This window comes from Leuciscus leuciscus (genome assembly GCF_965113295.1).
Source record: "Leuciscus leuciscus genome assembly, chromosome: 15".
NCBI classification, from domain to species: Eukaryota; Metazoa; Chordata; class Actinopteri; order Cypriniformes; family Leuciscidae; genus Leuciscus; species Leuciscus leuciscus.
The window spans coordinates 30,998,815-31,012,883 of NC_138739.1; the positions used below are offsets into that span (position 1 = coordinate 30,998,815).

Sequence of the window (14,069 nt, forward strand, 5' to 3'; positions counted from 1 at the left end):
ACGCGCACGCGCGCACACTCGCGTGACCCAGGTGCTTCCTGGTGCTTCACTGCAGGATCACAGCCTGGGGAACCGAAACGGTCAGCAGCGCGTCTAGGAAGCGTCAGCGGGGAGCCCGCGCGCCGACAGATACAGGAATGCAGCAGTTTCTGCGACCGTCCGTCAGGTAGCCGCGGATCCAGAAGGTTCGCAGGCAGCGCGCGTGACTCGGAGTGCGCTACGGTGTTTTATTTTCCCGCCGTCAGCGCGAGCTGCTGCTGACGCGATGCTTTAGCCATGGACAGCAGGATAAAGTAAGTCCACATTTATTTAACTTACACATTCCTCTGATTTGTCGCGGCACGCGTTATTAGTCTCCGTAAATAAAAGTATCTCATACGGTCAAAATGAAGATAGCGGCTATTGTAAATCGGTTAGTTAGCTCATTTGGCTAATGAGAGGAGATGACAGGTCCAGCTGACCGGTTAGCTGTTTACCTCAGACGTGCTAACTAGCCTAGCCGCATTCCTCTAGCAGCTACAGACATTTAAACTTGACAGCTGCAAATATTTCATTCAGCTGGAATTAGACGACGTTAACATCTCGTTCTATTAGCATCTATGGATTTATACTGTAATTATTATGACTAGCAGCTATATTGCGAATTCACAAGAGAAAACTGACTAACTTAACGTTACATACTTTAGTCTCTAATGACATGTCGAGTCGAGCTTTTAAAGGGATAACGTTAGTTAACTCAAATTTAACATCAAATCGTGTATAACTTTGTCTTCAGTGGAACACAAGCAGATGTTAGGATGTTGTTAAATATGCAATAACAGTGAATGGAGATTGAGACTGTCATTGTCCTGTCATCGACAGAAGGATGAAAGTTAGCACTACATTGGTTTGGAAAGAGTAAATAATATCAAAATGTTAGTTTATAAGTGAACTTAAGTTAACTCACTAACTTAAGTTAAGTTGTTAAGTTGTGAATTGGGCTTGTTTTTCCTCTTTCAGCGAGAATCCTGCGAGAACATTTGATTTGGCACTTCAGGTTGCATGTCCATCATCTGAAAATGAAGGTGAGCCTTCATTTCAAATTTTTATATTTTGCATTATGCAAGTGTGTTTTAAACAGACCTGTGCCTTTTTGTCTCCAAAACACACAAGTATTTACATTAGAAAGACTTTGTTGAACCTCTGTTTTAAATTAGGCTACTTTTTGGTATTTTCCTTGCTGTCAGCATACTTGAAATGGCATGAAAGGGATCCATGTTTACTCAGGCTTATAATGTAGCACTGCTCATATTTCATGGCTTTTAAGTGATAATGTTTGGCATCATGATAGTTTGTCCAAATGAAGTTTGATTATAATTTTGTCTTAGTTGTAGTTTTTGTGTCAGTGATGATATACAGTCTTTTCTGTTTTTGTACATCGGAAAATGTGACAACTGTGGGGCTGTTTACACGACACCATTTTCAACTAAAAATGGAAAACATGTTTTAATGCGTTTTGGCCATTCTTTCACACGACAATGGCGTTTTGAGGGCGTAGTGTTACTTTACAAAGTGATATCGCCAACTAGTGGCCTGGCATGAATACTACAGCGTTTTTAATAGTTTTCGCAGATCCGTGTGAATGGGGAACGTTTAGACAATGTTGTCGTCTGTACACGAAACGTTTTTGTGTGTTTTTAGCGCATCGTGTAAATGTATCCTGAGACAAAAATAAAAGTGCTGAAATTAAAGGTGAACTAAGTAACTTTTTTACCTTAACCGAACAGCTTCATTTTATGACATTTTTCGGGTTGAATGGTGGTCGTTTCGCACCCCCCGAGCGCCCGTGAGGGGAAAAACCACCCTTGCAACTTTGGGCCGCCGGGCCGCCGGCCTCAGCGTCAGGAAGTATCGCGTGATATCAGGTCTCGCGATGTAACGAATTGCTTTACGGCACTGCACACATACACTATCTAAACATTTATTTGCTAGCCTTCTGTGTATCATGCATACCTCAGTGGACATGGCTCCGTGCGTTCGCCGGGTTCTTTGAAAACAAATGCACATAACCAGCGGGAGAAGATGGGAGGGGGAGAGTCAGTCGCCAACGATTTTTGACGACAGTGTTGTCAAATATCTATTCCGAAGCTGTAGGGGGAGCTCTATAGAGAAACCCGCGAGCAAAAAGCGAGAAAACCGCGAAGAAATCGGCAAAGCTGCATAGTTCTGCTTTAAACAAGCTATTTTACTTCATTTTCTGAAAATGTGTAAAAACAAAATGGAAAATTGAACAAAAAAAGCTAATATCCAAATTTATCCAAATTCTCACTAAGCTTATCATCAATCATGATAAATATATCTGACTTTGTACCATCTAAAAGCCTTTCTTGTGAAACTTTGACAGCTTTAAAAGTGTGACTTGTTTTTAGCTGATGTGCTTAGCTGTTTTCCATGCTTGAAATGGATGACTAAATTACGTGTTTTGTGTCTGGGGATTCACGGGAAGGAAGTTTTTGCTGCAGATTCTTAGGGTGGTCAGAGTCACTTCTGATGGGCTTGCTTCTGTGCGTTTCCATTTTAGATCAGCACGCACTTGGTTTGTATTTGCTTTGAGCTATTCAGAAAAACCTGCAGATGCATTTTGGTGTAAGAAGAATTAGGTTAATGTGCTGTGATATCGATCTTGGTTTGTGAATCTGTCTGTATGCTTTGAGCTCTGCAAGGTTGAACAGAAACCACGCATCTTTAACGGACCAGGTAACGACTGCTGCGCTGTGCTGTGAAGTGAGACCATTATGAACCTTTTTTAGCAACAGAAAGAAACAATTCAATGTGATGTAAACGGATATGAAAAATTGCTTGTTATATGCTCAGCATAACTTATACCACCAATTTTTGTTCCTATCCTGAAACTATCATTACTCTTTTTGCTTGACATTGAAGGGGTGAGGAGCAGGTGGTTCACAGAGGCAGCTGTTGCTCTGACCGAAAATGGAAAATATTCCCGGTCCGGCCGCTGACGTGAAGGTTGAAATAAGCTATAATAACCCACTTCCCTCATCATCATATGTCTGTGTTCGTCTCATTTCCTGACTGACTCTCAGAACTGCAGCTTCATTCTGAGAGACTTTAAGGCCAAACAGAAGTTCGTCAAGGACAGGAAACAATTCAAGCCTGGGATAACATACACACGGCGTCAGCCGCATACGATATCTTGTCGCAAATTTAATGTTGTGGTTTACAAAATAAGGAATATTTTCCCATTTCCAGTTAAAGCATGTGATTGACTGCTCAGTTCTTGAGTTTCATGCTTTTCGTTCTGTTCAAACAAGGTGGACCTGCGGGATAGCGCCTGAAACATATTTCTGTTGCCAAATGGGGTGATTCTAGAGCATTTGTGGTAATATGAGGCATTCAAGGGGATTCATTGAATCTCATCAGACATTCTGCCTCTCTACTCACCTCATGTGTCATTTAGTCTAATTTGATATTCGATCGGCCCAAATACAGGTCAGTTTCCCTTGAGGAAAAATGAAGTCAGACAAAATAAAGCGAAACCTACAAGTACATTGCATTTAGTTTCTATCCAAAGTGAGTTACATTGCATTTAAGGTGTGGATTTATTGGGAATCCAACCCATGATCTTGTGGTCTTGCTTTACTTTGAGTTACAGGAACTACTGGCGAGATGTTAGCTTGTGTTCAGTTTGTGTTGTTGAGTTTATTACTAGATACCAGATTAGAGGAAACCACCCTTTGCTTTTGTGTCATCTTTCGTTTCCCTCTTTGTCCACACAAGTTTACTCCTGAGTGCATTTTCTAGTAGTGATGCATCTTAGTTTCAGAACATGTCACGTTATCCTGCTACTTTCTGTATTGAGTTTTTTCAAATGCTTGAAAATAATTAGTCAGCCATATGATTTTTGTTGGTGGTGTTTTAATAGCTTCACACTGTTAGTGTGTACATTGAAACTTTCGCGTTTTAAAGTTAATTTCCTTTTAAGCACCGCTACTACAACAGTACACTGAACCTCTGCATTGCGTCTTGAGCAGTGTGTCTGAAGATTGTGTGTCAAGTTTAAATATACTTTGAAACGTGTTTCTAATTCTGTTCCAGTATTTTGCACATCGTGCGATTTTTAAAAGAAAAAGTATCTTACACTAAGTTTGGCGGTGGTAAGATTTTTTGTTTTTGAATGGTGTCTAACGCTCACACTTTATTTGATCAAAATACAGTAAAAACAGTAAAATTGTGAAATATTATTACAATTTAAAAATCTAAATATTATTCATTCATGTGATGGCAAATCTGAATTTTCAGTATCATTACTCCAGTCTTCAGTGTCACATGGTCCATCAGAAATCATTCTGATTTGCTGCTTAAAAATATGTATTATTATTATCAATGTTGATTTATCAACAGTTGTGCGGCTTCATATTTTTGTAGAAACAATGTTGTTGTTTTTCAGGATTTTTGATGAATAGAAAGTTTACCAGAACAGCATTTATTTGAAATAGAATATTTTTATAACATTATAAATGTATTTTAATAGGCCATTACTTTTGATCAATTTAATGCATCCTTGCTAAATAATAAATAAAACATTGTCAATTAATCTCACTGCCCCCAAACTTATGAAAGGTAGTGTATGTGAACACTAATGTCAAGGTCAGACTACACAATATCAGCCTAATTTTGGCACAATTCGTTTGACATAGGGTGTCATGATGATTCGTAAACGACAATGGGTGTATCTCGTATACTGTGTCATAGTGAGTCACAACAAACGCTGCTTCTGCAATGCTTCATGACATCCCGACAGAACGACTAGCATGTTTATTTTTTGTTCATTACTTCACGACTGGTTCAGCCACATCTATGATGTTGACCAATAGGAGCACAGAAGCTCTTCCGTACACAGCTTTCAAACATGCCAAAACGAAAGAGAGAGGATTTTATTAGTGCTGTTAGGTGGTATTATGCAATGGAGGAAAGGTTCATGGAGTTATGGCAAAGTTTATGATGTTTTCTTGAGGAACGACCACGACAGAGTGAAAAAAGAGAAATGCTGGCGAACGATGGCGCTTACTGGAATTAGCATTAAGCTAACACGTTGCTTCGGTAGCCATTGTTTGTTTACGCTCTTGTTTCGGGAAGTCAGTCGTTAGTTCCGCCTTCTCGATGACATCACACATGGCGTTAAAGACGGCAAACGATGATTGGTTGGAAAGCAACGTGTAGTCTGACGTGTTTCTTGTCCACGGCATGACAAGAATTAAGGAGTCAAAACCGCATAATCTGACACAGTGACTGTCATAACTGAGAAAAGATATTGTGTAGTCTGGCATTAGACACTCAGAACAGCCTAATTATGCAGAGCTTCTTTAAGCTCACTCTACACAACTTTTGGCTGGATTTTGCTGTCCAAGGTCTGCGACAAAACCCCTGGATCGTGGCCAAATCGCGGTCGCCAATGCTTGTTAAAGTATGAGCAGGCCAGGGATGTGATCTGAGTCTCGAGCAGTCACAGGCTCTGCAATATCTAAAAAAAACTGTTTGATATTACCGCCACATGATCTTGTAGTTTGTGCAATGCAATGACAAGGTGGAACTAATCCAGCCAATCACAGTGCAGATGGTATAAATGGAATTTATGTGAGAGAAAATGTTTTCGCTGTAGGTCAGGACTGCCTCTTGAGCAAATGTATTGTAGCTTAGTCTCGTCAGCTCGTCGTCGTTAACTATGACAAGACGAAGACAGATGACAAGACACCTTTGTTGTGTACAGTCCTGTAGTGTGAGCTTGCCCTGTGAGTCAACTCACCAAAGTCGAATTTGAAAATATGTAGCTTTGCTCATCTCTGAGATAGATAAAATAGGTTACATTCAGAAACAAATGGTTTTAAATGTAATGCCATTGTTTTCTTCTCCAGCATGGGTCTGGGGTTGACAGGCCCAGAGACTGCAGAGTAGGTGACTTATTTTAGCTAACATTAGAAGATGAATACTTTGCCAGATTGGATTAAGCATGACTGCCATGCTTGTGCTTGGCACTAGTGAGCCGCATTGATGTTTTTCATGCCCTGTGCCAAAGCCAGCAGATGATGCTGACTGTGCCAAGGCAGTAGGTGGAGACAGATGCTACCTGTCTTGCCTCTTCTTTTCTTCCAGATTGCACCCAATAATAAAGCAATAAAAATAATAGACCTGAATTTACAACTACACTTGTGCTGCAATTAGCAAAGTGATTTTCCAGCGATGACCAACAGCTTTATTTCTCTTTTGCACAGGCCACTTTTTCAATGGTGTTAAGGACCAGTTTGACTAGGTGGTAGACATAGTGCTATAAAGTTATGTATTTTTCTGTAGAAAATGTGAGTGGTCCTTGCTTGTGCAGAAGTCCCCTAGATGATGAGGCCAAATTTAAAGAGTCCACCCTTAAGTCTCTTGGATATTTTGGTCTGTAAATATGGGATTCTTAAATTTATGTTACATCACTTACAAAAAGTTATGGTACGGTCACATTTACTGTTATTCAGCATATTTTTGTGGGTGAAATCCAGTCATTTTAATAGGAATATATGTGATCTAAAATTTTGCACATGGGCTACCCTCTTCAGAATTTGCAACGGGTTCAAGTTGACAAACAGAAAGCTGCTTGGTTTGAAAGTGACTTCTGTGTGAGCTGTGCTTCATGCATACCTGTAACTACACTACACAATTTGGCTATTTTTGCTAAAATGTGACTGATAATGATGCTTACTGTAGCAAACACCTCTAATTGTAAGGTAATAATAAGGTGCCAAAACGAAACTGCAGCAATTTAGACTTTTCCTTTAGAGATCAAGTTACATTTGCGGACTACAAGATTAACCAGTTTGACTTTTTCGTGCGAAGTTTGAGTCATCTAAATAAACGTTTTTAAAATGTACCTGCAGCTGTACCTTTACCTTTTTAAATGTGTCCTAGCACGTTTATTCTCCTGCCTCAAATTTCACATAGCAGCTTTTGACAGGTCTGTGAGCCAAGGGTCTTTTTTTGCCATTTGACCCCCACCTTGTTAAATAATCTGATTGGCGCTCAGCTGTGTCTAGGGTTCAGCGCCAGCTAACACTTTGGTGGGGCTCCGCTGTCAGACTAACAATGCCGCTGTGCCTAAGATGGTGTTGATTGGTCATTACTCATAACGGCTACAGGGGTAGTTTGCGCATGATTTTCTTTTCCTTTATAGTCATGCAGATTCAATTCGGTTTGATCTGCCCTCATTATACTTGTGCAACTTCATCAAGTCTCCCCGGATCCCCTTTGCCAGCATCACCCGAAAAATACAGCTTAATGATGGAAAAAAGCTTTAGTTTGAAGCCACGGAATAAGTTATCCCACACACCCCTGCTTAGAACTGAATTCAGATTGACCTCCAGTTCTGCAAGTTATGGATTTTCACTTCATGAAACTCTCTGTGCTTTTTTTTTCTTTCCTTGCCGCGCTGAAGAGTCTCGTTAGTTGTGAACAGTCTGAAGCCGTTCCACTGGGGCTGTGAATATATGAATTTATGATTACGATGGAAGTTTTGCCAAATTCACCAGCGCTGGATGGTTCTGCAGTCACCTGTTCCTAAACTCCTACGTGTTGCCGCAAAAGTGGCGCACACTTCGAGAACCTTCTCAAATACGTTTTTTTGAGTTTAAATGATTTTGATTGACACACAAGTAGTTTTGGTTTTGCTTTAGCTTCTTTACTATTGTTGGATGACAAGTAGTTCTGGTTTTGCTTTAGCTTCTTTGCTATAGTTGGATGGCAAGGCCGGTAATGTAGTGTCTGGTGCTGGCGAGTGAAGATCAGCAGATGTGACGGGAACAGTCAGGCCCTGCAGGAGTCGGCCTGTTTCTTCTCAGGTGGTTTGACCCCACACACACCCTCCCTCTTAGGCTACACGGGACGTGTTTTGCTGTGTGAGGACCGATGTTTTTGCGTGTGCACGGCAGCAGGACGAATCTGCTGATCGGTGTAATCTGAGAGGCAGTTACCGCAGGGCTCGTCACGGCTTTCCAGACTTCCTCATTTAAGTGCACCGTCGCAAGTCAGTCTGCAAGAACATAGAAAGACTTCTTGGCAGGTCTATTTTTGGAGCTGTGTAATGACATCGAAAGTGAGGATGAGGTAAATAATTAATCCCACTGATTTAGATTATTGTGTTGTGTCATTTCAAACACTTGAGTCTGAACTTAGAGAGAAAGTTTGCCTTCACTTCAACAAATGCTATAAGGCCAGCTCTGAACAAAGACACATTAAAAGTTGCACAGGTTCTTCTGTAGGCTTTTCTTGTGTAGCTTTGAACCAAATGTCTGTATTATCATTATCGCACGTGATCTGAAAACCTTATCCATATAAAACCGTCATTTACAGACAAAGTATTATGAAAACATTTACTTACGATTTGTAATGATGCTGTCAGATCCAAAACAGCTTAATCTTTCAACCAAAGTATCTATGCGAACTACTATTACACTGTGCCTCGTTTACAAAAAAAAAAAACCCTCAGAACAAACATATTCCTCCGATGCAATCCGGGACGCCATTAAAATAAACTCGCCACTTGTTTCCGACGCTGGGATCCTTCTGAAGTTTGTACAGACTACAGAGATGCAAATGAGCTGTTTAAACTGGACGCGTCAAAGCAAACGCTCTGCAAAATAGAGCATATCTATGGTACAGACCTCACATGACCACTTTTTTTATTTTTTTATTTTTTTAAAGAAAGATTTTTTTTTTTCTCTAAAAACTCTTACTTTTGTAGGTGAACAGTTTAATGATTATCCTCAAAGATATCGGAAAAGTTTCCCAGTAACCTTAAGAGCAGGCTAGACTTGCTACATTAGCTCGGATCTCATTTTTCATACATTACAATATAGGCCTATCTCGGCTAAAAATGTTCATGTGCAGAGTGACTTGTGGCAATTTTTTGAGTTTTGTGTCACAGTGCTGGCCTCTTTTTGGGCTCCAGCCCACTTTTCATCACTGAATGTAGGTCAGTCCCCACTGCTTGTCTTTGTGAGGGCTTTGCTGTGCTATTTGTCATTGAATATCATGTGACTCATCCATGAGGTCTTTGTTGTCACACATGGAACCGTGTTCTCTCACTCGATTGGTTCTCGTCTCCTTCTCTGATTCAGAGAGTGTCATATGGAATTAGCATACAGTACTGTCATTAGTGAAGTATGTGAGCACGCCTCTCTCGTCTCCCCCACTCCAAGTCATAGCACTCTCAAACCATTCATTTTTTCCTGTGAGAAATGCTTATTAAATCGTACACTACCGTTCAAAAGTTTGGAGTCGGTAAAAATAAAAAAGAATAATCTTATGCTCGCATCAAAGCTTTTTGAATCATTTATTGAATTAAAAATACAGTAAAACATTAATATTGTGAAATATTACAATTTAAAGTACCTGTTTTCTTTTCTTTTATTTACATTTATTTGAAATGGAAATCTTTTGTAATATTATAAATGTTTTAACTGTCACTTTTGATCAGTTTTTGCATCTTTGCTGAATAAAAGTATTAAAAAAAAAAAAAAAAAAAAAAATGACCTTAAACTTTTGTTTATATCCCACCAATTTGTGATTAATGTTGGAAGTGGACCTCACAGATTTTTTTTTTTTTTTCATACATTTTCAAAACATTTACGTGTAACAAATCTCATTCTTAGCACACTTACTCACATTCGCATGCTGAATTGTGTCTAAATAGTTTTTTTCTTTCATATATTTAAGTCTATAGCCTCCTTTACATGCAAAGACACAAGTTGATTCTCCTGCTCTGGTGAATGTGTTTTACTACATATTGTCATATGAACAGTCAGTAATAATCCAGATTTAAGTGCCATGAATCATACTGTAAATACACATAATTTGAGTCAACTTCAACACAACTATAAGTAAGTTTAGTGAGCGAGTCAGGTGTTTCAGTAATCCATTCATTCAGTGAAGTATTCATCCATCACTGATTGACTGAATGACTGATTCAAGCTGGTAACTTAGAATGATTCATTAAAAGACTCGCTCATGGGAGTCATTTGTTTATGAATCTGACAAATTGAGAATTGCTGTCTTGCCTTTTCTTGGTATCAGGATTTCTCAGGATCAGAGTTCAGAAGAACTGGCATGTTTCTGTGTTTTTAGTCTTTATCCCAGAGGTGACTACTGATTGCCTGAAGGCATAGGTGCTATAAAAGTGTATGATGCGTATAAAAACACCTTCTCTGTCCAGTGCCTAATTGTCATATGCTTTAATAGATAATTGAGTTTTTCCTGCAAGCTAGCCCATTTTTAGATGCGTGTATGTGTTATGTGTGAGGCAGATGGTGCGAGCATATGGTTTGCAACTTGTGATTACCTGCTGCAGCCCCTTTCCAGCTTTTCTCCTCGCGCACCCAAACCGGAGTCGCGGCTGCCCCCCTTTAAGAGGTAAAGACATTTTAATGTCCATGAGATGTAGCCTAGCTTGAGATAAGGCAGTTTGATGACTGATGTGATTAGCGAGCTTGGCAATACCTCCAGAACAGCCTCCCTCCTGTCGTCTGTACTGTGCATATAAATTACCCTTGAGTCAGGAGTTAAGGTGTGATTTGCGAGGCAGATTGTTTGAATGTTGTTTATTCTCTTTGTGGTACGCTGGCTTTCTTTCCCGACAATGCATGCTAGCTATGAGCCCAACCAAATGGTATGCAAAAAAAAAAAAAAAAACGTTCACATGAAGACAGTTGATAAACATTCTCGCAATTGGACATGTATTGTGACAGACTGCGCTAATATACAGTGATATGCCGGGACTGTCACATAGCCGACATCCATATGCTGCTCCACTCAATCATGAAGCTGTGAAATTGGGTTGCACCCCAACTAGCTTCAAGATTTTTTTTTTTCCTCTCTCTCTTTCTCTCTTCTGTTTCCTAGCTGTTTTCTGAAATCTATAAGTGTATGTAAAATATGCAAATGAATCCACACAGACGTTTGACAAATTGTCACACATTGAGATAAAACACGGGAATAATCAGCGTTTGATGTTTGTTGGAGAGCCCATTCCCATATTGTTGCCTGAATTAGTGTATTACACCACGCCAGTTACTCAAATGTATCAAATTCACCTTTATTTTGTAGTTGTTGATTAGTATTGTTATCTTTCAGAAGGCCTGTCACTATTATTTAAGATTAATTAAGCCTAATTACATATGCCTATTCAAATTTATGCTGTACAAATGCCATAAAATCACTAATTCCATGTTTTCACATATGACTTATAAATGCAACATGCTTCAGGTTCACTTTGACATTAGCGTGATTGCATTTTTGGGCGTCACAGGTGATTATTAAAAGCTAATGACACATTATGACACAGAGGAGGAGATAATGGCATTTCTCCAAATTTGGAACGAGGAGCATTTGGTGAAAAATGTTGTCAGCAACAAAAAGACGCAATGCTCGAGGGTTTAACCGAACCATCTTAAAATGTCATAAGAAATTGGGACAGAAATACAGGCTGATTTTTATATATATATAATACTGCTTATTGACAGTAAGGCAGTTGTTGTTGTTGTGGATATGCTTAGGAATGGGGTATACCGTTTAGAGATGTAGAATATGGTCATGCAGAATAAGGCGTTAATATGTGTTTTATAAGTACTAATAAACAGCCAATATGCTGGTAATATGCATAAGTGTACCCGGTATAAATTGTTAGCATATCGCTGCAAACTCATGCTGGTCCTTGTTAGCTACCTCAACTTGTAATCTTGACAGATGCACGCTTAACTTTCACGGTACATGTGAACTATTGGGTTTCTCTTTTCACAGGCAGCAAATGATCAGTGTGATACTTTAAGAAGCATATCATTGCAGCAAAATATATCCTTTTTTAAGGCTCTTGCCAGCTAAAGTGGCATGAAATGTAATGCTATTTGTGGCTTGCAAAAAAAAAAAAAAGAGTAAGGGGGAAAAAAACATTTTAAAACGACTGAGTGTTTTCTTTCTATTCAAGCTTAAAAGATGCCTGCTAATCTGCTTACCCTTTTAATTGTGAGATCTGGGGGCAGAGCTGCTCGAAGCTAGAATAAAGTTACTGATCCAGAAGTAAACTGATGACCACAGTTATTCCTTGCTTTTGGCTTCCAAACACTGCCCTCCCTCCCCTTTCCACTCCCCTTCATTCTGGAGGGGAAGAAAAAAGCTCCTTGTACCAACAAAAGAAATATTTTTTTTGCCATATGTTCGGTTGACATCTTCATCAGGTTCACAGCGGGTTACCTTAGTTAACGTTCACTCCACTGCTTGATGGGATTTTCTACCAGTTTCTTGAGTAGCTGGCTCAAAGTCTAGACGAGCCTCCAAAGACAACCAGGACCCTTCCAGCATGCCTGGCACAATGGTATTATTGTGGACGTTGAGGAGCTGGTGCTTCCTCTTTACACAGACCTGTTCGGGCACAAAGACAATGGCTTTGTTCTGGGGCATGGAGTGGGTTAATCCAGACCTCTACATACTGTGAAATAAATCTTTTATAGATGAGCGAAAAAAGGAACGGAAGAAGAAAAGGTTTTGCCAAGGAGGTTGCGAGTTCAGCATTTTAACCTTTGGCCAAGAATAAGACATGAGGAGGAGGAGGCATGGAGGGAGGGTACAAAGAGGAAAGGCAGACAGGCAACACGTAGTCCTTCATCTCTGGATGAAAACAGAAACCACTGGTTTTTCAATGGGTTTGCACGCATTGGTCTGGTTCAGAAGAGAATTAACTGTAAATATATTGGATCCTTTTTACAACATGGAGTTAATCCAATGTGTTAAAGGTGACAGCTCACCCAAAATTTTTTTTTTTTGTCATTTACTTGTACTTGTAGATATTTAGTCTGTCCAATGTTGTTGTTTTGGACCCCATTGGTTTGCATTGTATTGCCAAAAACAGTCTAAACATTCTTCACAATACTTTGTTTTGTGCAGAAGAAATACAGGTTTGGAATGAGATGAGTGTAAGTAAATGATGACAGAATATTCATTCCTGGATGGACTATCCCTTTAAGACTGCATAAGTGGACAATGAGATATGTAATAAAGATTTACAGCCTTGGTTTGCATTGCCACGGTGCTAATATTGACGTCATATGATCATCACATTAACAAGCAATTTGCCTCTCCACACTGAAAACACAAATGTTTTGATGTCCAGCATATTAACTGCCAATCAGATGTTTAATATTCAGTCATGTGGACAAAATGTCCTGTTGCTCGTCTTGTAGCTTTTGTCTACTTTGCCAGCGTGCTGAAATTTGTCATCTGATTGTTCTGTCCTAACCAGGCGTCTTCCAGCGATAAGTAATTTTTCTGTCTACACTTCAAGCACAAATATGTGCTACAATAAGAGCCATATTTGATGTGATAATCAGTTATATGGAGTGTTTTGGACGCCACTGACGCTCACTGGCTAGGACATTTCGACAGACAGCCTCCATCGCCCTGCGGGCTCCACAGTTTGGTCTCTACTTTGATAATACTTTGTACTATGATAATGACACCTCATATATTCACGGAACTTGTTGACACAGTGTATTAAACACTAGTCGATCCCAATGAGCCATTAGGTACATTGAGGTTTTCCATCAGGGTACGAAGACAGCTTGGCAACTCAATCGGCTCGGCATGTATTCCGGCCTATTGGCTCTACACCCATCTCGTTCGCAGATAGATAGACAGAGGTGGTAAAAAGTGGTGTCAGCTGTGAGCTCTTTCCACCACTCACCTATTAACCTTCTTCCCCCCGGCCTCGGCTCTATCAAAGCGGCGTGTATCGACTTTTAAAGACAAGCATTCCCGGGACGTCAAAACATTGATTTGCGACTGACCCGCACTGTCTGCGCTCGGGGCGGCGGCGTGTTGCCACGCAGCGGCGGTCCTGTCGAAGGTTAGCCGTGCACGAAGCCCAAGGGGAATCTCTGGAAGGGCCCTCCCAAGCCTGCCATCACCCACGGCCGGCTTCACATTGGGTGCGAAGAGCAAAAAAAGAAAAATAGCTCGCTCCTCCGAGGTGATTTCAATTCAATTCT

General features: G+C 40.1%; 1 protein-coding gene across 2 annotated transcripts in view; it reads left to right on the top strand.

Moving 5' to 3' along the window:
* Window positions 1–51: 51 nt before the first annotated feature.
* The window catches only part of dennd1b (DENN/MADD domain containing 1B), a 91,529-nt gene continuing 77,511 nt past the window's right edge, over window positions 52–14,069 (top strand). Inside the window, exons 1-2 of one of the 2 annotated variants that reach the window (XM_082139828.1) lie at window positions 52–293; window positions 1,000–1,064. In XM_082139828.1, the coding sequence (XP_081995954.1) occupies window positions 277–293; window positions 1,000–1,064 (82 nt within the window). In that variant the 5' untranslated portion in view covers window positions 52–276. The remainder of the gene's footprint in view (window positions 294–999; window positions 1,065–14,069) is intronic. The other variant, XM_082139829.1, reaches the window with a different exon arrangement.